The sequence below is a fragment of the Anser anser genome (assembly GCF_964211835.1).
Source record: "Anser anser genome assembly, chromosome: 3".
Taxonomy (NCBI): Eukaryota; Metazoa; Chordata; class Aves; order Anseriformes; family Anatidae; genus Anser; species Anser anser.
In genome coordinates, this window is record NC_139722.1 from 40,311,721 (window position 1) to 40,339,468 (window position 27,748).

General features: G+C 47.0%; 1 protein-coding gene across 11 annotated transcripts in view; it reads left to right on the top strand.

Moving 5' to 3' along the window:
- The window catches only part of ANKRD6 (ankyrin repeat domain 6), a 122,035-nt gene that overhangs the window by 57,202 nt on the left and 37,085 nt on the right, over positions 1 to 27,748 (top strand). For 5 of the 11 annotated variants that reach the window (XM_083831509.1, XM_083831507.1, XM_083831502.1 and 2 more), the window contains exon 2: positions 15,415 to 15,571. In XM_083831509.1, coding sequence (XP_083687635.1) covers positions 15,415 to 15,571 — 157 coding nt within the window. Of the gene's footprint in view, positions 1 to 10,184; positions 10,328 to 12,540; positions 12,603 to 15,217; positions 15,312 to 15,414; positions 15,572 to 19,817; positions 20,005 to 23,758; positions 23,778 to 23,814; positions 25,138 to 27,748 lie in introns of those variants that run through there. The other 6 variants (XM_083831513.1, XM_083831510.1, XM_083831506.1 and 3 more) reach the window with 6 other exon arrangements.

Here is a 27,748-nt window from a genome sequence, read left to right on the forward strand (position 1 = left end):
AAAAAAAAGGAAGGAAACTGGCTATGTAGGAGTCAGGCTCAAAGGTGATCTGCAAACTAACATTTATTCTACGTTTGTTAAACTGTCCCATAGAGGACATTAAGATACTAATTGCCAATTACTTGTTTTAATTTTCTATGTACCTGTGTAAGCTCCCTTCACAGCTGACAATGCTGAGGGATCATTTCATACAGTTAAGAGCTTGCACCTTATTAGTGTCATTGATTATCCCCTTTTAATCAATGTGCCTCTTCCCAATACTTTGTTCGGCAGTTACCACTGGAGAGCTGAAAAGATAGATATTTCTTCTAGAAATAGAATTGAGCGTATTTTAATGTGCAGCAGCGCGCTGAAAACATCGGGAAAGTACCATCCTTTTTATCCTGGAGAGCTGGTGTCTTTCTGGCATTAGAGTCATACTTTGCTGACAGGAATGAATAGAGCTCCCAGCTACAACGGGGTACTCTGGAAACTGTCCTGGTTGTGCATCCGTAGCATATTTGTCAGTGGAGATGCCATTGTGAGGACAAACTTTGTCCTCAGTAAAGGCACTGAAAAAACAGGGGTCATAGTGGTAGAATAAAGAAGAAAAATTTGCCCATTGCATTCCATTTCTTTAATTCATTATTTTATGTTACTTTATTTTTAAATTGAACAAGTCTAAAATAGACTCGTTGAGACCTGTTGTGCTCTCTGGACCATTTCAGATTGTAAGCACTGTAACAAATAATGTGGAAGTTACCAGCATGTTGTGGCATTTCATAAGTTGTGGTTTGCATTCTAGATACTAATCGCCAGGTGAATATTTGTATAGATGTACTTCTCTTAGTCAGAGGACAATATACGGTTTCCAGGAATTATAGATAAGAAGTAAGATACTGAAGTGAAATCATGCTAGCTGTGTTCCTGATGTACCTGGTAAGGTGAACAGAATTGTATAGCTAATCAAAAATAAATTGAATTAGGCTTAATTAGGTTTATAACACTAATGTTTCTGGGTTTTGTTGGTTTCAGTATTTTTTGTTTGTTTTTGGTTTTTGGTTGGTGGATTGTTTTTTAAAGGGACCTGTTGTTTTTCCAGTTACCAAATACAACTGGAACAGCATGAAACCTGGGCTCCTTGTACAGCCTCTGAGACGTTTTGGGAACCTGTTCCTGGGGTATGCCATTTATTCACGAGGAAGAGGGGTGTTCATGTTCATCCAAGAAGGAACAATAAAAAATGGAAACGAACAGAAGTGCCTTCTGATGGTGTTCAAACACTGGGGAAATCCACCTCATTTGAAATGTCTGTGTGGTGGTGCAGGAAACTATTATATGAAGGTATTTTGACCACTTTTACAGAAACAGCTGCTGTCAGCATACCTTTGTTCTTGGAAGAAGTAGGGCGAGGATGAGAAATTGCACAAATTCAGTAATAGCAGGAACCTATGAAATCATAGTTACATTCTCTGTGGTGTGGCATTTCTTAATACGGGTGCACTGTCCTTGTAAAATACCAAGTCTTAAATGGTCAAAAATTGTAGGAAATAAAAGTAAAAATTGATACTGTGCATAGATACAGAACATTGGTTGTATTTGATACCTTTTGAAAATGAAAATGTATTTGAACTTAAGAGCTAGAGTAGGTGTGATTGTATTTTGTAAGTGTTTATTTCTGTGTGCATAGGACAGGGATAGGGGAAGGTAGCTTAATTTGAACTAGACTTAGATGATGTTGGTTGGAAGGGACATCTAGAGGTCATCTAGTCCAGCCTCTAGGTTGAAGCAGATGTGTCACTGCACCAGATCAGCCCTGGCCTTGTCTAGCTGGGTCTTGGCTATTTCCAAGGATGGAGATTCCACCATGTCTCTGTGCCACCTGTTCCAGCATTGCACTACCTGAATTTGTCCCAGTGTCTACTGTGAATCTCCCAGACTTCAGCTTGCCCCTCTCATCCCTTGTTATACCATCTTCCTCTACTTAAATACATTTGGCTCCGTTATCTTTGTGCACGCCCAAGTTACTGCTCAAGCAGTTGTAGGCTGCTGTTAGATCTACCCATAGCCTCCTCTTTGCCATATTAGAGCTGTGCTCTCTCAGCCCGATCTTGCAGGTCATACTGTAGGTTTATGACCGTGTTGGTCATAAATTACAATTACAATTTAGAAAATTACAATTTTCTAAACTGGGCACCAAAATTCAGATACCGGAGTTTAATTCTGTGACTTGAATGGTTTGATTTATATTTTCAGCTTGCTAAGTACCAGCATCAGTTCGCGTTAAGCTAAAATATGTAGCCCTAGAGACATGGGCTATACTATAAAGCAGCTGGAATAAATGAATAACAACAAATAATTCTTTTTACATGATTTGTGAGAACAGCCCATATTTTGTTTCCATCACTTAGTGCAACGGCAGTAAGTTAATCCACACAGTCTTACAGTTTGGCGAGGGAACTGAGACGTGATTTCCATCTTGTGAAGCGTTGTACGAACAGGAACATAACAGCCAACGTTTGTGTTAGCTGCAAGAATTCCTTAAAAGTGTGACTAATTAGCGATGACTTAAGTTTTACAACAAGGATAAAAGGAGCCGAACACGGGTCTTGTTAAGTTAATCTTCTTATGCAGTCTGCGAACTGAGTTAGTTTAGGTTCACTGTTACTCCATTTTGTGTTGTCAGTGGTTAATGTTTGGGCGGAACACACCGTAAAAGAAAATCCAGATTTATGCTGTGAGGAGAAAAAAAGATGGTTTGAACAATTTTTGTTATGTTGTAGCTTGAATTAGGATCAGCGTGGTGTTTGGATTAAAAACCCAAATCAAATTTTGTTCTGTTTTGTTCAGCCGAACTTGTTTTTCCTCAGACATGCTGAGGGCCAGCCCTGACCCCTCAGGCGGTGCAGGTCTGCGCATCCAGCAGCACGTCTGTGGTAACAGGGAGAACATGCAGGATAAAATGTTTGTGTTTTGCCCTGTCAAACCTTGTAAACTGGTCGTGAAGCTCACAGTTGTTGGCTCTCTTTCTGAGTTCATTCCTGGACAGGCTGTAGGGAAACAGGTCCTGCTGGAGAGCCCTGCTGCCCAGGCGCGGCCCAGGACTCGAGGTTCCCTCTTCAGCTGTGGTGGCATTGGGGTCTTCCCGCTGTGCACACCAAGAGCTTTCTGGTGTCAAGACTGGATGTGTCGAAGCAGAAGCTGGAGAGCCTGGGGCTTACTGCAAGCACCTTTGGGCCCAGCAACCGCAGTTCTTGCTGCTTTACTTGGGTTAGGACTGTCCTGAGCGTCAAGGAAGCGACCTTCATGTTTGCATTAGGCCTTTGGGACACGAACATGGTTCCATGACTGTGATTCTTCTGCTATTGCCTGATTATCAGCACCGAATGTTTTTTGCACTTATTTAAGTGATTGCTAGAGGGTCAGAGTCCGTGTTCTGCCTTGCTTGCAGAAATAATAGATGAAGAAATGCGAACAAGGATTTTAAAGCATAACATCTAAACTCACAGCGGATATTTTAGGGAGCTGCTGGATCTTCACTCCACATTAAAAAGGAAAGAAAAGAAAAATCAGTCAGTCATAACAATCATAACCTGACTTTGTTATTGATAGTGAAGTTTCTTGATATTCAAAGAGGACTTCTGCATTTCCTTACAGGAAAATAAATGCCCAAAATGCATCTTGAAGAGCACTGGGAAAAGGTTTTCCTTCAAGAGAAGGATATGGAAAAGGGAAGGAGCAATGTATAGCAGTTTTATTCTACTTTAAGCAATACTGCTTTTTTTTGTCCCCAATTTTTCCTTTTAACGAGAAAAAGCGCATTTGTGATTTTTAGAAAAGGAAGGAGTGGGAGCAGTGGGACAAAGACAAGAGGCTTAATTTCAGCAAATGTAAGGGTAGCAGTATTAATATCCCATGAGATTCATAAGGATTTTGTGAAAGGAAGAATGGTTTCCAAACAAAACAGTTTCAGTTTTTGCCTTTGATGCAGTGTGAGACCAGAAAACAAACAAACAGGTAAGTTGTGGTAAGTGCAGCTATGGCAACAGCTCTAAAAAGGGTTGAGATGAGCTCTGGAGGTCTCTCCCAAATATCCATTTCACAGATTCACAGATTTTTCTAGGTTGGAAGAGACCTCAAGATCATCGAGTCCAACCTCCGACCTAACACTAAGTACTCCACTAAACCATATCCCCAAGCTCTACATCTAAACGTCTTTTAAAGACCTCCAGGGATGGTGACTCCACCACCTCCCTGGGCAGCCCGTTCCAATGCTTAATAACCCTTTCGGTAAAGAAGTACTTCCTAACATCCAACCTAAAACTCCCCTGTCGCAACTTTAGCCCATTCCCCCTCGTCCTGTCACCAGGCATGTGGGAGAATAGACCAACCCCCACCTCTCTACAGCCTCCTTTCAGGTAACTGTAGAGAGCGATGAGGTCTCCCCTGAGCCTCCTCTTCTCCAGGCTGAACAAGCCCAGCTCCCTCAGCCGCTCCTCGTAAGACTTGTTCTCCAGACCCCTCACCAGCTTGGTCGCCCTTCTCTGGACTCGCTCGAGCACGTCCATGTCCTTCCTGTAGCGAGGGGCCCAAAACTGAACACAGTACTCGAGGTGCGGCCTCACCAGAGCCGAGTACAGGGGCACAATCACTTCCCTCGACCTGCTGGCCACACTGCTTCTTATACAGGCCAGGATGCCGTTGGCCTTCTTGGCCACCTGGGCACACTGCTGGCTCATATTCAGCCGACTATCCACCAATACTCCCAGGTCCTTCTCGGCCAGGCAGCTTTCCAGCCACTCATCTCCCAGCCTGTAGCTCTGCTTGGGGTTGTTGCAGCCCAGGTGCAGGACCCGGCACTTGGCCTTGTTGAACTTCATGCAGTTGACCTCAGCCCATCGCTCCAGCCTATGCAGATCCTCCTGCAGAGCCTTCCTGCCCTCGAGCAGATCGACACACGCACTTAGCTTGGTGTCATCTGCAAACTTACTGAGGGTGCACTGGACGCCCTCATCCAGATCATCAATAAAGATATTAAAGAGGACCGGCCCCAGTACCGAGCCCTGGGGGACTCCACTAGTGACCGGCCTCCAGCCAGATTTGACTCCATTCACCACAACTCTCTGGGCCCGGCCATCCAGCCAGTTTCTAACCCAGCGAAGCGTACGCCAGTCCAAGCCCCGAGCAGCCAGTTTCTTGAGGAGAATGTTGTGGGGAACGGTGTCAAAAGCCTTACTGAGGTCAAGGTAGACCACGTCCACAGCCTTTCCCTCATCCACCAAGCGCGTCACTTGGTCATAGAAGGAGATCAGGTTCGTCAAGCAGGACCTGCCTTTCATAAACCCATGCTGACTGGGCCTGATCGCCTGCTTGCCCTGCAAGTGCTGCGTGATGACCCTCAAGATAATCTGCTCCATGAGCTTCCCCGGCACTGAGGTCAAACTGACAGGCCTATAGTTCCCCGGGTCTGCCCTGCGGCCCTTCTTATAGATAGGCGTCACATTGGCTAGCCGCCAGTCAACCGGGACCTCCCCCGATAGCCAGGACTGCCGATAAATGATGGAAAGCGGCTCGGCCAGCTCCTCCGCCAGTTCTCTCAGTACCCTCGGGTGGATCCCATCCGGCCCCATCGACTTGCGCACATCCAAGCTCCGTAGCAGGTCGCCAACCATTTCCTCATGGATAGCGAAGGCCACATCCAGCTCCCCATCCCCTTCCACCAGCTCAGGGCACTGGGTGTCCGGAGAACAACCGGTATTGCCGCTAAAGACTGAGGCAAAGGCGGCATTAAGCACCTCAGCCTTTTCCTCATCCTTAGTAACTAGGTTTCCCCTCGCATCCAGTAAAGGATGGAGATTCTCCCTAGTCCTCCGTTTCGCGTTGATGTATTTGTAAAAGGATTTTTTGTTGTCTTTAACGGCAGTAGCCAGGTTGAGCTCCAGATGAGCTTTGGCCTTTCTAATTTTCTCCCTGCACAGCCTCGCTACATCCTTGTAGTCCTCCTCAGTGGCCCGCCCTTTTTTCCAAAGATTATAAACCCTCTTTTTTCTGCTAAGCTCCAGCCGCAACTCTCTGTTGAGCCAGGCCGGTCTTCTTCCACGCCGGCTCATCTTTGGGCACGTGGGGACGGACCGCTCCTGTGCCATCACGATTTCCTTCTTGAGGAGCGCCCAGCCTTCCTGGACTCCTCTGCCCTTCAGAACCGCCTCCCAAGGGACTCGGCCAACCAGCGTCCTGAGCAGCTCAAAGTCAGCCCTCCGGAAGTCCAAGACAGCAGTTTTACTGGTCCCCTTCCTGGCCTCGCCAAGAATAGAGAACTCTACCATTTCGTGGTCACTCTGCCCCAGACAGCTTCCGACCACCACATCTCCCACCAGTCCTTCTCTGTTTGTGAAAAGAAGGTCTAGCGGGGCACCACCCCTGGTAGGTTCACTGACCAGCTGCGTCAGGAAGCTATCTCCCACGCTCTCCAGAAACCTCCTAGACTGCTTTCTCTGTGCCGTGTTGTGTTTCCAGGATATGTCCGGGAAGTTGAAGTCCCCCACGAGGACAAGCGCCGACGATTTTGCAACTTCTGTCAGTTGCCTATAAAACTCCTCATCCGTCTCCTCATCCTGGTTCGGCGGTCTATAACAGACCCCCACCAGGATGCTAGCCTTGCCGGCCTTCCCGCGGATCCTAACCCACAGGGATTCAACCTTATCATTCCCAGCCTGGAGTTCTACAACATCGAAAGATTCTCTAATGTAGAGAGCCTCTACAGATGTCTCTAATGTAGAGAGCCAAGCTTCCTTGAGCCTAGCTTTAGGCTACATCTTTCTGTACATAATCATGAACATGGCTATTGATATTCTAGCTGTAGTTTAGACACAGTTTATTAATTTAGTTCTTTAAATCTCAATATTTTTAATTATAATGAAACAGGTATATTTGCAAGACTGAAATGAAACGTCTTGCATATCTGAAAGTTCTTGCTTTGAAAAGAGGACTCTTGAGTAAGCAGTGCTGGTGAAACTGGTTGTCTGCAGTCTGCTTTATGCCTGCCCCTACAGCCCTCACTGCTGCTTTGGGGAACGTCTGAGCTCCAGGGGTGCCTCTGAAGGGAGGTGGCTTTTCCTTAAGTACAAATGTTTGACTGGTAATTTGAATCTATACTATGTTTTCATAATAAATATAAAAATAGAAACCATATGAAACTTAAGAACACAGGATAAATTAACTTGTAGAACAGTGAATTCATTTTAACTCTGGATAAAGAAGCAAATAGTGAGTTCATGTAAAATAAAATTAGAAGAATAAAAAGAAACATGAATAAGATGATCAAAAATACTGTTGGTACCTACATAGCTACTGAAACTGGCCTGAGGTGAAGGTCAACTCTAGTCTGAGAGGTAAGCACTATGCTTCTTCAGCTGAGATCCTCCCTTGTAACATATTTTGCTTTTAGGTAGTTTATTACATGGTGATTTGGATTGCTTGGGTAAAAAAAGCTTTGAACTTCTCTTAGCTGCCTAGCAAGTGTAATATTTTTCTCCTGCTGATATTTGAATGTGTTTTCATATTATTTCAAATAGTAATGTTTTAAACCTCTATGCCATTCAGACGCTTTTCTTTTTGTCTATGAGTTTTCTCTCCATCTGTTAAAAAAGCCTTCCAAAAACATAAATAGCATTTGTAGGTGGAGAATGGTTATACTTGTCATAAATTAATTCTGCTTCTCTTTGAACTTTACAATAACTTAAAGTTATTCTTACAGAAATTACTGTTGCCACTTCCCATTTTCCAGCCAGTTTCTCATGATAGACAAATGAAAAAGCAATTATAACGTAGTCAGCAAAACAGTAGAAAAAGGTCAAGACACAGACATAACTAATGGTTTGTTTTCTGACATCTTTCTGTATTATCATGTTTTTCTACATAATCCCATCTGATCTGAATACATTGGGGAAAAAAGGATAGGCAAAGCAGCTGAATTATGTAGAGATGTTAATTAGTAGGAAGGAGGGACAGTAAGGTCTTAAAACAGCATTTTCTAACTGAAGTCACAGAACTGGCATTTCAGCAATGATTTCTGCTTCAGAGATCAAGAGAGATTATTTATTCTTAGCAGTGTTCTGTCTGCAGCTCTCAGAAATTCAGGCAGGCCAAGTGACTTCGATCATTTGCAAACACTGCTGAAAAAGCACTGGAAGTGTACTGAGCCCCAAGGGTTCGTTTCCAGCCTGTGAAGCCACCAACTCCCATGCAGACTATTTGGTCTCCTTTCTAAATCAACTCTAAGGGGAGGGGATGACCACTGCTCCAGTTTTGCTTAACAAAAAAGTTCATTTGAAAATACATCACTCTTTCAGAACAAAACAATAACATCAAAAACCTGCTACACAGACAGTGACATTTTTTGTAATATGCAGGTGAGTTTTCTGAAACATGTCTAGTGTTAGGGTCATACACTCTTTTGCAGCCTTTCTTTCACCTGCATGTGATAATAGTGAGACATGGTTAGTCCAGACGACCAACTTCCAGCACTGGCCTGAAGTAGATACGTAGTGAAAGTAAAGCATGGAAAAATATATTTTGCTCATTCGTCCTTTTTACTGTTTTCTAATATCTGCAGCAAATAAATCTAAGAACATTTTCTTGAAAAATATTTTTACTTAACATGTGTGTTTTTTTTTTTTCTGGTAGTAAAACCTTGATCTTCCGCCTCCAATAAAGTCAGAGACATTTGGTAGAAGGGCAAAGCTGAGGTCTCAGACACTGAAACCTCCTGGGTTTTCAGCGACAGAGGGGTGCTCAAGATGAGTTTCAGCTGCCCGCACTAGACAGTCTGCCTCACAACATTCTTTGTCACGAAAGATAGCAGCCTTTGATATAGAAACTTTTAATAGTGCTCTCCCTAATATTTGCCCTGTTTATATGGATAGCTCACGGACTGCTGTCACTTACGGAAATATACTGCCAAAGGTTTCCGTTCTGTTGGGCATACAGCTCTCCCTGTTGGTTACAGACGGATGCCTTTGCTGAGCCCAACAGAAACAGGGACTCGGTGTTGATAAAAGCTGTTGTTTGGTACTTGACGTGTGAGCGCTGACTTGGTCCTTCATATCCCCTGATGGGCAGCAAACCTTGGGCAGCCAGGTCTTTTGGGGCCTTCTCAGACTCACGTAGCCAAAGAAGGGATGCAGCTGGTTTCTGTTGTCAGCAATAGAAAAGCCAAAATTGTGTCAGATGCTAGGCAATGTGTGGCGGCCCTGTAGTCCGAAACTGGTTGTTCTCCACAGTCTGGGAAGATGAGCACCCTGTTCAGTAGAAGCTGGTCATTTAAACATCCCACAAACAGGTGATCATCTGCCATCAAATGTACGTCCTGACCACTCCCAAATAAGCAGCTAATTCTTTAACTGTATTTCTCTTTGCTAGAATATAAGGCAAAGAACTGGTCATCAACTCTCATCATCCTAATCAAAATATGGAAGAATTATTTTTGTTAACAGTGTAAGCTGACTACACTGCCTCTGTGGGTGTAGGGGGAAACAGAAGCTTAATTTATAAGGAAAACTCAGTTCACTGTCATATTGACTCCAGAAAGACAGGGGTGGCAGCCTGGCCGTGGCATCCTTTTTCTTTGTGATCCAGCCTCTTAGACCCTACCAGAGCTGCTGGCAAAAGTGGATGAAATCTGCAGTTAGCCAAGCAACTGTGAAGTTGATATATTAATTTATCTGACGTGCAAAGTCTAAGCTGTTATTACCTGAGAGCACCTTCCTTTTTCCATCCCCGCATACTGTTCTGGTGCCAGACGGAGGGGTTGGTGGAGGGGTCTTACTGAGATAACTTCAAAATTCATCCTTTTTTAGGCTCCCAAGGTGGCAGCGCTGCAGCAATGTGTCGAGGAACTCCTTTGTGGTGTGCTCTGTTGTCCTGCGGTCTGTGGGTGTTCGCTCTCATCACTGTGAATAACAGCAACAACAAAAAGCCCTCGGGACTGAAACGTGGTGTTGTTAGCAGGGCTGATTCCCACTCTTGCAGGACATCGTCCTCGAGGCTGGGTACCTGGACTTCCCTGAGTCAGAGCTCTGTGGCCCACAGAGCCACTGCTCTGCCTGGGTGCCTGCCAGCTCTCGGCATGGCAGCAGCCCGTGTCCCGCCGGGCGCGATGTTGGATGTCAAGGCTGCTTGCCTCTTTCCACACGTCACATGCCAGCTATTTGCTCCGTCTGCTGCAAATGGGGGACTTAGGGCTTCTGGTGGTCTCAGTGAGGCATCGTCCAGCGGCAACCTCTGCTCTTCACCCTCCTGTTGATGGAGTACTTCCCGATTCCCCACCCCGCTGTTAAATGGCACGCCGGTAAGCTGTTCTGCGCTACACTGCTCTAATCACGTCCAGATTTGATGCCAGCTTTAGCAAAGTGCTCCTGCAGTTGTTACTAAGACTCTTAATCCCCAGCTATTGAAAAGCAATTACTCTTTCAGAGTTGCCAAGAGCAAGTGGGTGAGGAAAAACAAGCCCTAAGATAAGTAATTTCATGGTTTGGGTGGTTTTTAAGGCTTTTTTTTTCCCAAAAAGTGTGTTACATCTATCGCCAGCCCTGGTACTTCAGTGCCCAGCTTCAGCTTTCTGTATGGAAAGTAAACTGGTGAGAGGAGGCAGGGGAGCAGCTCTCTTTATGCTTGTCAGGGCATGTGTGGATTCTCAAAATGAAGATGTCACGGGTGCATGCACTCCTGCAATTAACCTGGTAAATAAGCAGTATTCTCGAGAGAGCTGCAGGTACTCCGGGGTAACCGTTTCTTACCCCAGCTTATGACGGGGGGGTAGTGTCTGAGACAGCAAGAAGTTCTTGCTCCTTGAATTTCAGAGTAGCAGTTTCTTCTCACCTTGTTTCAGCTCCAGCATTACAGCCCTACAGCAAAAATAGTAATAAATAAAGCATTCTTTGCATAAGGCTGCAATAACCTGGAATAGTGGGCAATGCTTCTCAGTCTTAGCAAGTTCAGGGCTATAATATAGTTCTTCGTATTCAGTGTATCTGCATAAAGACGTGGTTTACTTAGGCTTAGTTCTGGCTGCCTCAACATCTTGCAAATGATAATCTATTGTTTTTCTTCTTACAAAATTTTTATGAAGCACAAACATAGGTTGTGACGGAATGCATATAATTTTTCACTTTCGGGAGTTACCTCAGGTTTGGTTTTTTGAGTCCTCAGTGTCCTCCCCTCCCCTTATATTCCAGTGTTTCCAGTGGCTCCATTAATACATACTTCCCTCCATCAGCAATAGGGTCCTCATCTTCAGACACTGGTTGCATAATTTATTTCTGCATGTCGTGGAAGTGCTGCAGGTGACCGATGGCAAACAGCTAGCTGCACCAGGGACTGAAACTTGGAGCCGCGCAGGGGAGAAATCCTGGTGAGGTGACCGTCCTTCCCGACACGTCGCCGCAGTGCCCGGGGTGCCATCCCACGGGCAGCTGCTGCTCTTCTCCTGGCTGGCGCCAGGCTCTGTTCTGTGGTGAGCTGCCGGGGACAGCCCTGCCTGCAGGGAGACAGCAATCAAGCCTTCTTAAGAGTCTTCTCCATGTTATATCAAAACAGCCTGTGTTTGAGTATGGAATGTGACGGGGTTTGAACGCAGTCTTCTCCTTGCGCATTTCTTCTGCCTTAAGGTTGGTTATGTACTGCTGCAGAAAGCGTTCCTGATATCAAAGCGGTTCTCTGCATCAAACATAAATTAAAAAAAGAGAGATTTTTGTAGTTGGGTTGGAGCTCAGATGTACTCTGGAACAACAGATATTTCACATCGCGATTGGCCCGGTCCAGGTGTAAACAAGCTAGTGTCAGGTGGAGCATGATCTATTAATTCTTACTTTCAATCCAGTAGACTTCATAACTGATCCTGCTTCTTAGTGAACTGTCATAGATTTTTCTATAGCTAATGTGAAACAGAGCAGAACAGATTTTTTTTTGTCTGCTGTCTTTTCCCTTGCTGTCTTCTTTAAAAAAAAAAAAAAGGTACTGAGGGGAACTTGTGTTAAATTCAGTGCGACTCCTTGAAATAGCTGTATATGGCTACAACACCAGACCTTCCTACGCGCTGAGGTGGATTTGCTGCTGGATGCACTCTTTGATGATTCCCGTTGCAGATGAGCAAGATTAAAAACACACCAGGGAATCAGCCACACTGAAGAACTGGTGGCTGATTTTAAACTCTGTTTCTTGAACTTGCCAGTCTCTTTAAGGTAGGGGCTGTCCTCGCCACATGATGGTTACTTCTGTGCAGGAGTGACCGACAGGAGGAAGATATGAAGATCTTTTTTCTCTCCCTTGGATCACTGTAGACCCCTGGGCCGCATGAGGCTGTAGTTGGATGAGCACTGTAAGCTGTCACTGAAAGAAGCCATTGCATTGTTGCTGGGCCCCACCTAGTAATTCTCACGTTTGTGTTGTCTTCTCCAGCTATTTGCACAGCTCAGGGTGGATCAGCTCAGGGAGTTTGATTAGTCTTAAAATCTTAAGTGTTTAATTCCTTTACCACAGAATTTTTCAAGTGCGATCACTTTCCCTGTCCAGGTCATCATGCAGTCACAGAAGTGCGAGTGCCATTGGGAAAAAAGGCAGTGCAGGTATGGGAGCAAACGAAGTTTGTGAGGAAGATGCCACTGTGGCCATCAGCATTAGCTGAAGGCATTGAGGGAACTGCACCGGGGCTGGGCTTTGTTTGTGCGACTGTTTCACCTAACTGGATGGTTTGTCTGGAGGAGGCTGTCCCGGTGGTGTTGGCTGCCCTGATGCCTGACATGCCATATAAAAATGGCTTCATTCCTGCTCTTTTAATGTCACAACATGTTTTCCCTATGAAATACTACTTCTCTCTGTGTGTGTAAGAGATGGGAAAGTTTGTGATTGTGGGCTTGCCTTTCTGTAGCATGGCAGTGGGCTTCAAAAAGGGGAGTCCTCGGTATGGACATTCAGGTTTAGAGGTGATAACTGGGCACATTGCTTACCTTTATGGCATGCTGTGTTTTAGCAGCAGCCCAGTCTCTGGCAGATCCTTTGCCTACACCTCAGGGATTTGAGGAGGAGAGGAAAAGTCCATTTCCTTTTTGGTGAAGCGACAGCTTGGCAGCTGCTCTTTTGCCTTGGGGAGCTGCTGCAACGTGGTCCTTTACAGATCTGTGGAGCTGCCATGTAGCAAGGGACCGTGCTGCCTGTCCACACTGGGACAGAAAACCACAGCGAGCCATCAGCCCTTCCACCCCATGTGCCAGCTTGCTCAGAGCGGGCAGCAGCAAAGCTCTCCCCCAGAAACCCAAAGGGATCCAGCAGAGGAGCCAGCCATGCCCAGTCCTCTTGAGCCTGTAAGTCGTGGTTGGAGAAGGAGCAAGTTTCTCTTGGCAGAGAGCAGAAGGAAGGGGTGTATGTGAAGACACAGAGCATCAGTGCTAGAAGAAAGCACAGGCTGCCATGTTTTCTTCCTTTTCCCTGCCCCAGGAAAATTTGGCATGTGTGCTAGCGGTGTGTGTGCGCGCCTTCCTGTGAAGGACAGGGCCAGAGTGTGCAGGAGGGTCTGCCTGAGCTTCTTGGAGGTTCTGAGTGTCGTCACAAGCTGTTCACCAGGTGGTGTTTGAGGTTTGCTTGCCTCAGGAACTGAATTTATGACCAACTGTGGTGGTTTTACTCAGGTGGGCAGCTGAGCTCCACCACAGCCGCTCTCTCACTCCACCTCCTCAAAGGGAAAGGGGGAGAAAATACGATGGAAAGGGCTCAAGGGTTGAGATAAGGACAGGGAGATCACTCAACAATTACCGGCAAAACAGACTCAGAATAAGGAGATTAATATAATTTATTGCCTATCACTAGCAGACCAGCAGGAAATTAAAAGCAGACTAAAAACACCTTCCCCCCATCCACTGTCTTCCACCTCCTCCCCCTGAGCAGTGCAGGGGAACGGGGAATGGGGGCTATGGTCAGTCCCTGACACTTCATCCCGCCGCTCCTTCACGGTCACTCTCTGCCCCTGCTCCACGCGGGGTCCCTCCCACGGGATGCCGTCCTGCCCGAACTGAGCCTGCGGGGGCTGCCCACAGGCAGCAGCTCTTCAACAACTGCTCCCACACGGCTCCGTACCACGGGGCCCATCCCCCAGGAGCAAACTGCTCCAGCACGGGTCCCCCACGGGCGGCAGCTCCCCCCAGACCCCCTGCTCCTGCGTGGGCTCCTCTCCACGGGCTGCAGCTCCGGCCCGGGGCCTGCTCCTGCGGGGGCTCTCCATGGGCCGCAGCCTCCTCCAGGCCACATCCACCTGCTCCACCGGGGGCTCCTCCACGGGCTGCAGCGTGGAGATCTGCTCCGTGTGGGACCCGTGGGCTGCAGGGGGACAGCCTGCTCCACCAGGGGCCTCTCCACAGGCCGCAGGGAAACTGCTGCTGCGTGCCTGGAGCACCTCCTGCCCTCCTTCAGTGACCTTGGGCTCTGCAGGGCTGGTGCTCACTCCTCTCTCCCAGCTGCTGTCATGCAGCAGATTTTTTCCCTTCCTTCAATCTGCTCTCCCAGAGGCCCACCCAGTGTCGCTCCCTGGCTCAGCTCTGGCCAGCAGCGGGTCCCTTTTGGAGCCGGCTGGAGGTGGCTCCACTCTGACATGGTGCAGTTGCTGGGCTCTGCTCACAGAGGCCACCCCTGCTGCCCCCCTGCTACCAAGCCCTTGCCACATAAACCCATACACCTAGGGGTAGTAGAGACCTGTTTGCTTTGGCAGTGTAGGCCTGTAAGTTTTCTCATCTATTCTTTTTCCCAGCAGCTCACAAATACTGCTAAAAAGGTAGTCTCTCTGGAGGTGAGACTTCAGAAAGGATGTAATGACAGGTATAGCAACAAAGAAAGCAGAAAAAGCAGCAAGAAAGGGGAGCTAGTAAAAGTATTTATGTAAAGAGAACAAGGGAAGGATCACAGGCTGAAAACGGAAACCTCAGCAGATACCCCTGATGAGTTCCTGTAGCCAGCGAAAAGTCTGCTCAGTCATGTCCATCTAGGTGCCCTGGCTGAAATGGGATATCTGAACTGGGGTGGCAGCACAATGTCATGGAGAATGGTACGAGAGAAAGAGAAGCAGAACGAGTCCTTTTCCCCGATTTCATTTGTCACGCGCTTTCTGGGAAGTTACGAAGGTGTCTGTCTCATTTTCCCTGCTTGTGTAATCATGCAGCTCTCACTGCTTGGCGTTTTCAAAGATCAGTCAGTGGGAACCAAACTGGCAAGCCGTGGTTTGAACTTGTCTTGTTTGTAGTGGGAAGTGCCTGTGAAAACTTCGGGAGGAAATGACTGCTTTTGCCCAGGTGTATTCAGGCAGCCGTATGTTGCAGAAAGCAGTGGTGTTAAGTTTCCTTACTCCGCAGTCTGCTTTGACACTCCATTTATTATGTGTTTCTCCTCATGCAGAAGCAGTGTGCCGTACCGTGGTGCAGAGACTCGCTGTTGCTGTCAGCGCAGGAAAAGACTGAAGTTGGCATCTCTCTTATCCCCAGCCAGAGGCTGCCCTGAAAGACACGGTTGTAAAATGTTCATCAGAAAAAAACTGAATGACAGATCCCTGAGAGTGAGTAAAAAAGCAAATCTACTTTTTTTTTTTAATGTTTTGTCTAAAATGCTTAAAAGTAATGCCATGCAGAAATTTATTTTGAAATGCACTGAAGTTCCTGGGTAAATAACAGAATGAGAAGAGCTCCAAGTTCTACACGAGGAGCCAAGTTATTTACGTCACATTGCTATGTTCATTGAAGCATGCAGTCCTTGCTGCCGCCTCTGCTGTCTGTTTACACCCCTGCTACTGCAGGTCTGAGGTTCAACGTTAGTAAAATAAAGTGTTGTACCAAAATGGGATTTTCCTAAGGAAGGCACCTAAGAAAAACTGGTTTGTCAGGGAAAAAGGTCAGCTGGGAGGGAGCAGCTCTGGGGCTGATATGAAGGCTCCACGGGACAATAACCAGGCAGCTGTGTCAGGAAAGGAGATGTCATGTTTAGTGGGCCATGTTCACTGCTCCAGCAGGGAAGCTGTGCTGCTAGAAGACAGCTGAGCTGCCTTCTCCAGGACACAGGCAAACAACCAAAGTTTCTGATGGCAGTAAGACAGAAAATATCTTCGGGATGTTTGGTCTTTTCTCGGTGATCTTCAGTTACTTTTTAATTTTGAGTAGTGAATGCATGTTCTGAAACCCTTTGCAAAGCACATTCTTAGATTGTAGCTCTCTCAGAGCCTGTAAGAGGTGAACTTACAGACCCCAAGGACTGCCTATTCAGCAGGATGCTACAGAGTATGAGGAGGTGGCTGGGGAGGTTGGAGGGCAAAGACTCCAGTTTTCAGATCACGCCCATGTGTTTGGACCTGGATACCACCCCTACCCCTCCACAGCCGAAAGAGGTCTGCCTGTGGAGCCCATCCCTGGAGACTCATCACCTGTGCTCAGCCTGGGCCAGGCTGGGAAAAAAAAAACACATGAGGTTCAGAGGCTGGCTGCACACTCCCCAGCACAGGGAGCTTCCTTTCGTGGAGTGCTTGACAAGCTGTTTGTCTGAGGTATATACATTATAGGTTATTAACTTTTTATGCCTGATAATTTCGTGCTCCTGCAGAAGGGGGAGCTTTCCGCATGCTAACCTGTTTTGTTGTTTCTGGGAAGTAAGGCCTTGGCAAGGTAGTCTTGATGCTGGAGGATGAGCTGGGCTTGTGGAAGCAGCTCCAGAAGCAGCTTAGGGTTCAGCAAATAAAACACTGAGAGCATGGTGTGACTGCTAATGCCCATGCAGAAGACAAGTCATTACTGAGATTTGCTGAGACTTTCTGCATCAGTTGTTTTTTACATTTTATTTCAATATGAGTGTTTTAATTCTAAATAAATCACAGTGATTTACTGTTGACAGGAGATGTCATGGTGCAGTCAGGCAGGCACAGTCCTCTAGCAAACTGCAGAAAGCTGAGTGCTTCTCACGGATATTGTGGGGAGGACTCATCTAATCTAGCTTGAGATGTTTATAGTGCTGTATCCAAGATGATGTTTAATGAGGTAAGTCATTTCAGAATGTGATTCATCTGACAGTTGAAATATACTTTAGGATGGCATGAATTATGTCTTTTGTTGGCCCGACGTTGAAAAAGTCAGTGGTAGGTGTCTGCCCAGTGAACCCTTTAAGTTTGGTGTTGTAGTGTTGTCTAGAGTGCCTCTGAGTTTTGGGGAGGCTTGAAAATTTGTATTCTGTTGTCTGTGATCAGAACAGACAGAGGTGGTGACAAAAAGCTCCTCGGTCTTTTTGTTTTCTTCTGTTGTCATGAATCTGAGATTCAGCTGCAGTAATCTATGACTTTCTCTGGAGGAAGATTATTTAATATAATGGAGGTGATAAGTTTTGAACTTTCTGAATTTTTGAAACACAAATTTTAGCTCTATGGTAAAACTTGCACGTGAGCTTCTGTCTTAAAAGTGTAGTCCATGCCATACAACCTATAAAATAAGAATTTACAAAAATGTGACTCTGTTTTTTGGATGGATCACAGAGGAGTCTGAATGTTTCTGGCTTTTAATCTTTTTGTAAAGATTTTCCAAATTTCACTGAAGCTGAAGTGGACCTGATTGTTTCTTACATTTATTTGGAGAAACCTTCCTTTATAGAAGAGGTGATAGAAGGAAAGTAAGAGAGTGATCCAGACTGCCTAGGTGGGTGGTGGGCATCGTCTGGATATTGCTTTTGGAGCTCTGAACGTATGAAAAGAAGCAGAAGACAACAAAGAAGGTAGCAGGGAAACCACAGAGAAGAATGCCAATAATGCTGAGAAAAAACCTTGAGTGTGCTCCAGGGTGATGTACTGCAGGAGTGTGCTGAAGCTGGAGATGCTGTCCTGCTGTTTGAGTCTCTCTGGTGCAAATCTCTTAACTTCCCTGATCTCATCCCAAGATAAACCATTTGAAGTGCAAGTTTAATGAATTGGTGTGTCTGTGGGGCAAACTATTCTGTGTGTAGTGCGCGCCGTGCTATTTTATATATTTTTCTCTTCTCTGTATGAAGAAATAATTTCCTTTTCTTGTGGTGTAAGCCTTAAAACAATAAGCACGTGTACAATTTTAAGCATGTGATTTGTTTCAGTGGCTTCAAGTGGCTATAGGTAAATTAGGTAGAACTGGCTGTTTGTCCCTTATGAGCTGTTGCCAGCCTTCTCGGTAGTTACCACAGGGTTGTACAGGGGTCCTGGCAAGGGTACTAAACATCTGCTCAAGAGCAAATCCCCAGCAAACAGTGAAAACGTGGCTAGGTGATTAGGAAACGGCATTATCCTGGTGACGCTTTTGTGTTACCACGCTGGGTTAGACTGTGAAGACAATTAAAACTGCCTTTGACAGATCATATAAGCGGTCAGGGCACCTGATTCATAAAATTTGTAATGGCCCTACTTACACTAATTATCGGCAAAGCAGAGCAGATATGTAAGATCTATTACATTGATTGCAACAGGAATAATGCAGTACTCATTGGCATCGGTGTTTTATACGAAAAATTAATAGTGCAGTTCAGCTGTTGTTTCAGAATGTGTTTCCGCTTGGTGGTGAGTCTTCACCTGTGTAATACTGACATTCTACTACTGTGTTTGCTGCTGAAATTGTAGGGGATTTTGGTTGCTAGAGTTCACAAAGCATTATTAGCTAAGGCAAACTTGGGCGTTCTGGAGGTGGTTCATGCGTGGTAGCTGTGGTTTGTTTAAAAGATACTGACAACGATGCAATTTTCTGGACCTGTTCAAGAGAGTACCCAACATTCAAAGGAGCAACATTAACCTTCTCCACGGCAGCCCCTTCAGGTGTAGCAACTGGGTGAGAAATCAAGACATCTGCAGAAAACTTCTGAATTGATTTATGACCCTCTTGGAGGAAAATATTTTTAGCCCATAGTGATTGATTTTTCACAATTCACGAAGAGATTTATGAAGCAAATAATACTGGCGTATCCTTCACCATTTGTTCTGCATATACTGTCCTTGATGGATGTTATACATGAAAGGGTCAAACCCTGAGGATATTTAGTACTCGTTTTGCTGACATGAACGTTAAAATCAGGGGTGCTGTACGTGGTGATAGGAAGATGTCTGCACAAATAAAATACTCTCTGTTCACCCACAACACAAACACATTTGTTGGTGTCTGAAAATGTGAAGTACATCCCCAGCAGAGGAAGATTTCCCCGTGGTAAGTTACAGAGCTTCCTTCGGACATTAACTTGAGAGAGGGTGCCACCTGGAAAGTAAACTGTCAGTGTCAAAGGAGTCTTTCTCCCAGTAAAGCCTCCGTCTTTAACGTGTGACTGCCAGTGCAACTTCTGGTCTTGCCAGAGGTTTCCCAGCAGGCCAACCCCTGCACAGCTGCCTCCCACCACCTTTGCAAGCCAACAAGGAAACGAGATCGTCGATGCCATTACCATTAAGAAATCTTAGAGTTAATAGCAGGATACAGTAAGGCAGCAAAAAAAAAATAAAAATCTGCTGTGATGCAAGTAAATCTTTCCAAAATTCATTGTTTTCTAAAACCATGATTTTTATAAATCAGTCTTGTTTATTGCAACACACACACACACACAGACACACACACACACGCAAAGGGTGCGTGTGTTCCAAGTAGATAATCTTCTGTGGGTTTTTGGCTTTGCAAGTTATTACTGTTCCTGTCCCTCCTCCTTGCGCAACTACCCAGAAACGGGCCTTGAAATTGGGCCATCAGGCTCCTCACAGTTAATTAAACTTGGTTTTCTCGGTGCCTCCTCTTTCTGAAAAACAGAAGCAGTGTTTACCTGTTCATTCACAGATTGGGTGGTGGAAGAGAAGTTAGCCTTCAGCTGCGCAGGAGGGTGGAGCGGGTACTTGAGAAGGAGAGAAGATCTGCAGGGATTTGGCCTCGCTTCTTCCCGTATCAAGGGGGTGAACTTCTGCAGGGTTGGGTGCCGAGAGCTACGCTCATGTGGTTGTAAAAAGTGATCTCTACTTCCTACAAGGTAGGGAATGACTGATTTGGCTGCAGAAGGTGGTCTGGGAGTTTGGAGTGGGCTGGGAAGTGAATTCGATCTGTATGATGCAGTTGCAAGAAGAGACAAGCCTGGCTTTGGGTCTCTGGGATGCAGAAACGGTGCTGTGGAAGACACCAGGGGAATTATTAACCGGAGAGTCCTCTGCAAATCTTGTGTGTGGTTTTGAGTAACAAGCCTCAGAGCAAATGTAGCAGAGGGCTGGAAAAAGTGATCTAGAAGGAAAGGACGAAATAACTTTGCTGTGTTTTAATCTAGAATAAAAAGCAATGAAGGAAATGAAAGATGGTAGAGGAATAGGGACTTCCATCCATGAACAGTGACCTTCGGTGCATCATTAATGGAAACTACGACAGTAATATATTAATAAATATGCCAGAAAGAGATGAGGGGTCATTTTGGTAAAAATGAAGTGTTTTATGGGGAAAGGAGTTAATTGGGTGCAGTAATTGTCCGGGGTACAAGGCTGACAGTATTGCAGCCTTGAAATCTCTGTTTATTGCCCTTGTTTCTGTGCCATTACGTATTTCCACATATAAAAAATTTTATGGCAGTCCAATCCATTAGGTGAGTCTGCTGACGAGTGTATCACTTAATACACGTTGCCATTATTTGTCATCTATGAACATCTTTGCACTCCAATCAGAACCGGAGACCTTCCGTTCGCGTCATCGAGCATCCTGCACAGTCACGAAGCAGCAGTTTTGGCTAGCTGACTCTCAACAGCTGCAAACCTGGCATGGAAATGAGCTTGTGGTCCAAAGAGGAAAGCTTCATCCCCTTCTGGTGCTGCAGTGTAACCAAAAATACCGGGCGCCGTGCGGAGTGCACAGCATGGCAGCTTCATTCACAAAATGAGAGGACTATTTGCTACCTTTGAGCTAAACTTACAAATTGGAAAAGGTAGGATAAAGTCCCTAAAATCCACACCTTTTCAGCAGGCCTTGCAGTCAATAAAGACACTCTCCTATCAGGATCTCACCAGAGATGCTTTTAATTTACTTCCCAGTTTTTGGTGACTGTTTCCAGGCCTCTTTCAAGCCTTCTTAGGCTAGAGAAAAGAACCCCTCTGGTATGTTCAGCAGGTCTGGTGTCTACCCTGAAGCAGAGCTTCACTTGAATTGTGTGCAGCTAGTTTTAACCCATCCACACTGGTTTTGCTCAGGTGTTGCAGACAGCTTCTTGGCAGAGACGCCGGAGAATCAGCTCGTGGGTTTGGCAGTGGGAGCTACAGCGGGAGCTGTGCTGACTCGCGGAGCTGTGCCCTGCCCCATGCAGCAGTGCATGACCTCCGCTTTCACTTCCCCGCCGGCGTTCGTTTTCTCTCGCCCATTTTCCAGGGTGTGCCGGATCCCTGAACTTCCTCTTGCAGTTCCAGTACCCCGTGGTGGGATGCAGCTGGAAAAGTTATCTTCTCGTGATGGTAAGAGCGCACTGTAACAGGTGCAAATGCTGCTCTGTGAGTTACAGTGGAGACACGCAGCCCTTCCACCCACACGTTCGCTGCATCTCTCTCCCACCCTGGACCCCCCATCTGTAGGACTGCGGCCCCTGACTTTCAGCGTACACCTTACAGAGCTCTTACCTGGCTCCCACTGCCTGCCAGACTCTTGCACGCGTGCCAGACACGTAGCAATGTTGAGGAACCGTGTTAATATAACAACACCTCAGACCATACTTGTGGTCTCTCCATGATGCAGAGCTGCACGGGGAGCGCTGCTCAGCCAGTTCGTTGCGCCTTCCAGTGTCCTCCCAAGGCATCTGCAGGGACTGCATCAGCGCTGCTGGCAGCTCCTCAGTCACGTTTTGCTTGAAGAGAAAGAACATCTCCAATGCTCTCTTGTCAGCTGGAAAATATTTTGAAGCTGGTAAATGTGTGTTTTCTTCTTTCCCCTTCTGTCAGGAGCGTTTTCTGATGGCTGCCTGGCTGCGCGTCTTTACTCATGCTTATAAAAGGTAGGATCTTCAAACAGAAGTTTGTGGCTTGGTGCTGGCATTAGATTAACATAATGGTGCCTTCTGGCCTGGAAAAATCTGTAAACGTAGCAATTACTTTTTTCTTGAAATTTTCCAGCGTGTCTTTGTCCAAAATTCACCTGGGTTTCCGTTACGTGCTGGCTGAGAGAGTGTAGGGTCACTCGTGCTGCAAGGAGGAGCACCCAGAGCAAACCCAAGGAGGAGGAGGAGCAGACCTCTGCAGTGCCACACCAGCATGAGGGCAGCGGTGGCCCCAGACCGAATGACCGACAGTGCCTGTGCTACGGCTGATTTGAATCGTGATGTCCCTAAAACCATCTTTCTGGCTTGCAGTGAGCTTTGGTGGGATTTGTGTGGCATTTTAATTGATTGCCAGGTGGCTCCCGTGCTGAAGGAGATGGTGAGGAACCGTTCTCCCATCCAGAAGTCCCACTGTGCCTGAGCATAATATAAAACCCTGCTCTCCCACGAGCACAGCTGTGTCCTGCGTCGTTCCCAAGGTTCAGCCCCAGCACTTCTGTTAAACAGCAGTGAGCTGGAAAGACCTCCTAAGTGTTTTTATGCAAATGGCACCGAGACCTCTCTTCCATGTGTGTTTGCGCGCAGACGCTGTGTGGCAGCAAACAATAGATATTGTTTTGTTATGTAAATACTGAGGGATGCTTGCTGAGAGTTGATCTCGCTTTTAATGAATGTTTTCGACGTGTGCGTGTGTTGAAAGAGAGGGTGGGGAGAATAATAAAGTTGTGAAACTTCAGCGAGATAAGCAAAATGAAAAAGTGTCACGTTAGGAGCTGCAGAAAGTGCTAAGTATATAACCTGCGTGGCGGATAACGAAGGTCAGGGCTACATGGAAGGGAGATAATGAGGGGGGAAGGAGAACAATTGCCTTCACACAAGGAGTTTAGTGATGTGTAACCGATGACTTGCAACTGCCGCCGCGGTCTTCATCGCCGGTCCCCGTGTGCCTGCGTCTCCGAGCGCGCTCTGCGCAGCAGGTGCGGCTTTGCCGGTTGCTTTTGGCGGTAACGAGGCATCGCCTGAGAGCTGCCAGGCAGCTGAGAGTCCTCATTCAGCCAGGCTGAGGATGGAGGAGGCAGGGAGACAGAGCCTCACTCGCCGGAGAGCTGCGTGAGCAGTCGGGAAAGCCGTGCTCGCCGTCCCCTCGTGTGGGCCAGCCGGGCTGGCTGCAGGCAGTGAGTAATAGCAGCAAGTGGAAAAAAAGCACATGAAACGTTCTCAGATGTCCCGGACTGTGCTAGTTCTTAAGGTGAGGAATCGCACCGCTGTACACGTGAAAACTGAATAAATTCACTTGGTGTGATCCCGTTTCAAAATATGGAGTGAAAACAGCGGCAAACAACAGCAGAGACCAACCTGCAAGCTGCCAGATTGTTTTGTGTAGGTGCCCAGTTTCAAAACGTTGATCAGCATACAGCCCAGCCCCCAAAATAGTGTCGGTGTACTTGAGAAGTATGAATCAAAATTATATTCAGTTGGTAGTTCTTTCCTGTTTTCTAGATATAGCTGCTGCTGTTATGTTTTTCATGACACCTTGGACTCCTTTTTAACTTTCTTTTGGGGCAGGAATCAGTCAGAGGCAGAGTCCTTCCTTTAGCAAAATAAATATATTTTTCCTGATCTGTTTAGACAGGATTCGTGGGAGAGTTGGAGAAAAATCACTTAAAGGAAAGCAGTGCTGCAGGTCTTGGAAAAAACCTCTGAAAGTCAATTGAGAGAAACGGAGGATATGTCTGCATCCTGCAGTAAGTGAAAAAGTGAGGTGGATTCCTGGAAGCTCATTCTTTTAAGGCAATAATCCACCCTGCTAACACTGGTATCCTGAGTACAGTATCTATGTTTATGTCATGGTAAATACAACAAGCTACTTCACAGAGAAGGTAGACAAGAAAAAGACCATTTTAGAGATTGTAACACGCTGTTGTGTATTAATAAACAAAGAAACCCATTTTCCTCTTGAGCAGAGCAAGGGAGACATGGGCACTATTAGACATAGGAAGTTTTCTTAGAAGCTTTCTTACCAAGGCTTCTGATTATTATAAAACAATAGCTATTATGTATCACCCCATTAAAAAATGGTCGGGCTCCGTAACTTACACTGGGCTATTCTAAAATAATTTAGAACAAATGTTATTTCTATTGCATGAAATGAAGCTGCCAGGTGATGAAAGTTTTGGTTGAAATATTCAGCATAATTTCTGGAGATAAACTGCAGAAGAGAATTTGGCGTCCCTTGCAGAATAAGGGAGTCCCCCCCCTTTTTTTTTTTATTTCATCTGGTACCTTGGTACGGTGATAATGGATACAACCAGAAGCTTTTTGTTAGCTATCTAAGTGTTCATTTATTCAGATACTGACTGAACTTGGTGATCTTACGATGCCAGAACACGGGTCACCCCCAGTATGATTTCCATTTAGCCCAGGGGATTTTATGAAGTCGATCAGCTTCTATGCCTTAAGTCTTCCAGAGTTTTTCAGCTTTCTTTTTCCCCTCCTTCCTGCGAGGGGAACCTTTTCACCCTTCACACCCATGAATTGAGGAGAGGCTGTCCTCTCGCCTGTCAGCGTCTGTGATGCTTGCTGCCTGCCGGACTTCCCCGTAGCCTTCGGGAGCACCGCTCCTGCACTTGTGGTACCCCGTGCAGGCTGCGCGGCTGATCGTCATCCTCACAGAGCTGCAGGAGGGGAGGGAGCCATGCAGGGGGCAGGTGCACGTGGGTTCTGCGTTTTCCCCCTGCTCATACCCGGGGGATGCTGGAGCTTTACGACCCCGCCACCGAGCAGCCGGCTGCACGCCCGCCTGGTGTTGTGCAGCTCGCAGCCAAACGTTTCCTGGAGCGTCTGTAGCGCCGCCTGACTCATCGAGCCGCTGAGATCCGGGGAGATACGGCCGGATCCCGCTCTCCGGAGACGTTGCCTCATCGCTGTGGGTCTGCAATACTAATCTGCCATGTCAGCCCGGGCGTCCTTCGTCGCGCCCCGCTGACCCGGGGACCATGGTGCTCTCGGAAGGCATCGCCCCGCCGAGCCCGGCCGGAGCTGTGGGCATCACACCTGGCTGGCGTCCCCGCAGGGGACAGGTATTGCTTTCCCTACCTGCCCCAGGTAAGCGATCTGATCCTCAACAAAGGAACACAGCGAGGGCTGCTTCTTATTTTAAAATACATTTAAGCAAAATCCTTTCTTTTTTTTTTTTTTCCCATTTTTTTTCCTTCCTCGGTTCCTCGGCAAAAGGTCTGAGTATTTCCGTGTTCTGTGCTTCCCAAAGGGACGGGGGGCAGGAGGGCAGCTGGGATCCCTGGCACGGAAAAGACCGTGGTCTGCTTGGAACAAGCAGCAGTGATTTGGGGTGATAATGAGGGATTTAATTCTGGGCATTAGGCACTGGCAGCAGGGACGTGGTGCGGCGCCTGTAATCACGTTGTCGGTTCATTGTGCACTGTCTGGGTGTGAAAGGGCAGTCAAGCTTTTATTGGCAGTACGCGGGCATCTGTTACCTTCTGCCTTGTGCTGCCTGTGCAGATGTATTCGAGAAAAGATGCTCCACGTGTCGGAGGCATGTGGAGAGTTAAACCCTGCACGGGGAGAGGGTCACTGGTCAGAACGAGAAAGTCATCCCCCTCCCGCTGCCACCGTCACCCATCTTCTTTCCTTACCAGCTCAGGAAAAAAGGAAAGTTGGTTGTCTGGGCTTCCTATCCTGATCAGCCACGCTTTCCTGAGTTGCAAATAATCGAAAGTGCATGCGACTGAGGAAGTGCAAAGCAGCCAGAGTCGGGAACGTGACCTGCTGTGCGAATATCCGTCTGTAAACCAGCCAGGATCGGGGACGTGGCGTGTAACGCGGCCGCCCTTCTGTAAAGGAGACCCACGACTGCAGGAGGCTCAAGCAACATGATGGAAGCCCATGTAGGACTGGTAGCTGAATCGACTCCTTAGTATGCTTTTATACGTGGTCTGATCAGTGGAAGAGGCAAGAAGGCAAAATACACCGCAGAGCAGAGCTCTCCCAGGCGGTCCCTCTGGACTCGCAGGGCATGACAGGCTGATCATCTCGGGGAGAGAATTTTTTACTGCGGCCATCGGGAAGGAGCAAGAGAGAGAAAAATCGAACTGGGAAGTGAGTACAGTTTCCAACGCCTGCCTTTGCGTGCCTGTGAACGTGACTCTTTCCTGGCAGCGCTAAACTTTGCACGGTCGCAAGTCATCTGGGTGCTAGCCTACGTTTGGGGTTGCTGGTGGTGCGGCTACGACATAATGAGCATCTGAAATTTGATCAGAAATGTCAGCGTGTCAGGAAAATGTTTGCGTTGAGCCTCCTGCAGTGAATGTTAAGAACCTCTCGGTGCCAATGATGTTACTGATTTATTTGTCTTTAATACAAGGGGTGGGAAAAGCAACCAGGGTCTGACCGCAGGTGTTTCAGGACGCACAGGGCTGGTTGTCGGTGCGTTGTGCCTGACGTCCGAGCGGCCAGGCTGGGTGTAAGGATGGGGGCAAGCAAGTGACTGCACGGTTCGTTCAGAAACCACCAGGGCACAGGCAGGCACCGGCACAGAAACAAACAGCTCCACGGCCTGAGAAGCTCTCGGAGAACATAACTGATGTGAGGCTTTCTGCACGGCGTGCTGGTCTCGGGGAAGGAGGGGAAGAGCTGGGTGGTGGGGACGCTGCTCTGGGATGTCAGGGGAGAGCCACGGAGGGAACAGGGCGGCCAGATCGTGGGGCTGCAGCTTGCGTTGGTCACTGGAAAGCAAATGCTTCAGGCAGGTGAGATCTAACCTTGCGTTACTTTTCACAGATCAGCTTATTAGTTACAGGCCATCTGTATTTCTTGGCTTTTCCACATGGCTTGTACACAAAGGCACGGCATGGCACAGGCTCACGCAGTGCCGGAGGAGCCGTGTGTGCTGTGCACGGCCCTGCTGAGGGACACGAGGGCTTTTTTCTTCTCTTCCATCTTTCATATGACGCCAGGGTGTCCAAACCACGTCCACTTGCTGAATAAACGTGCAGCTACTTCCACGTTGCTACGGGCATGCTGGCACCTAGCAAGCAAGGGGATGGTAAAGAAAAGCTGACCTGAATCCTTTCCCTGGAGACAGCAGAACCTCATGCTCGTCCTTGCAAATCAAGAGGCAATTGTCTGGAGTTGTTTCCTGGCTTTTACATAACTTTTCTATGAACGTTGGAGAAAACAGCAACTTCCCTGTGCTTTAAAGAGCACTTTTTGTAAAACGGGTGTAATATTTGTGAGCATAATACTCACCTCAAAGGGTGTTACAGGAATTAGTGCTCATAAAGTGTGTTCTAAGGCTCAGTAAGACAAATTGTCGTAGGAGTGCAGGTTCATTCTGCTGCTGTCATCTACAAATTAACCAACGTGGTTTTAATAGGGGTGAGCTGTTGATCAAAAATTTGTCTTCCTAGTATGAGGATGGAAATTGAATGAGGTGAGGCTCTCCCTGCTGAAACTGGACACAAAACGTCCGTGCTGTGAGTGGTGGGATTATGGGGGGGGCTGTGTGCTGTCGGCTAGGCTGAGGCAACCAAATCCATTGAGGGGGCCAGCCAAGCCGGGCAGGAGTACCAGCTTGTCGTTATTGCTGTTTTGAGATGGATTCAAAAGGAGAGCACAGGTGTGACAGACACTGTATTGCACCGTCTCCACGATCATCTAGTCCCTGTACCTCTTACCCTCAAACTAAGCGAAGTCT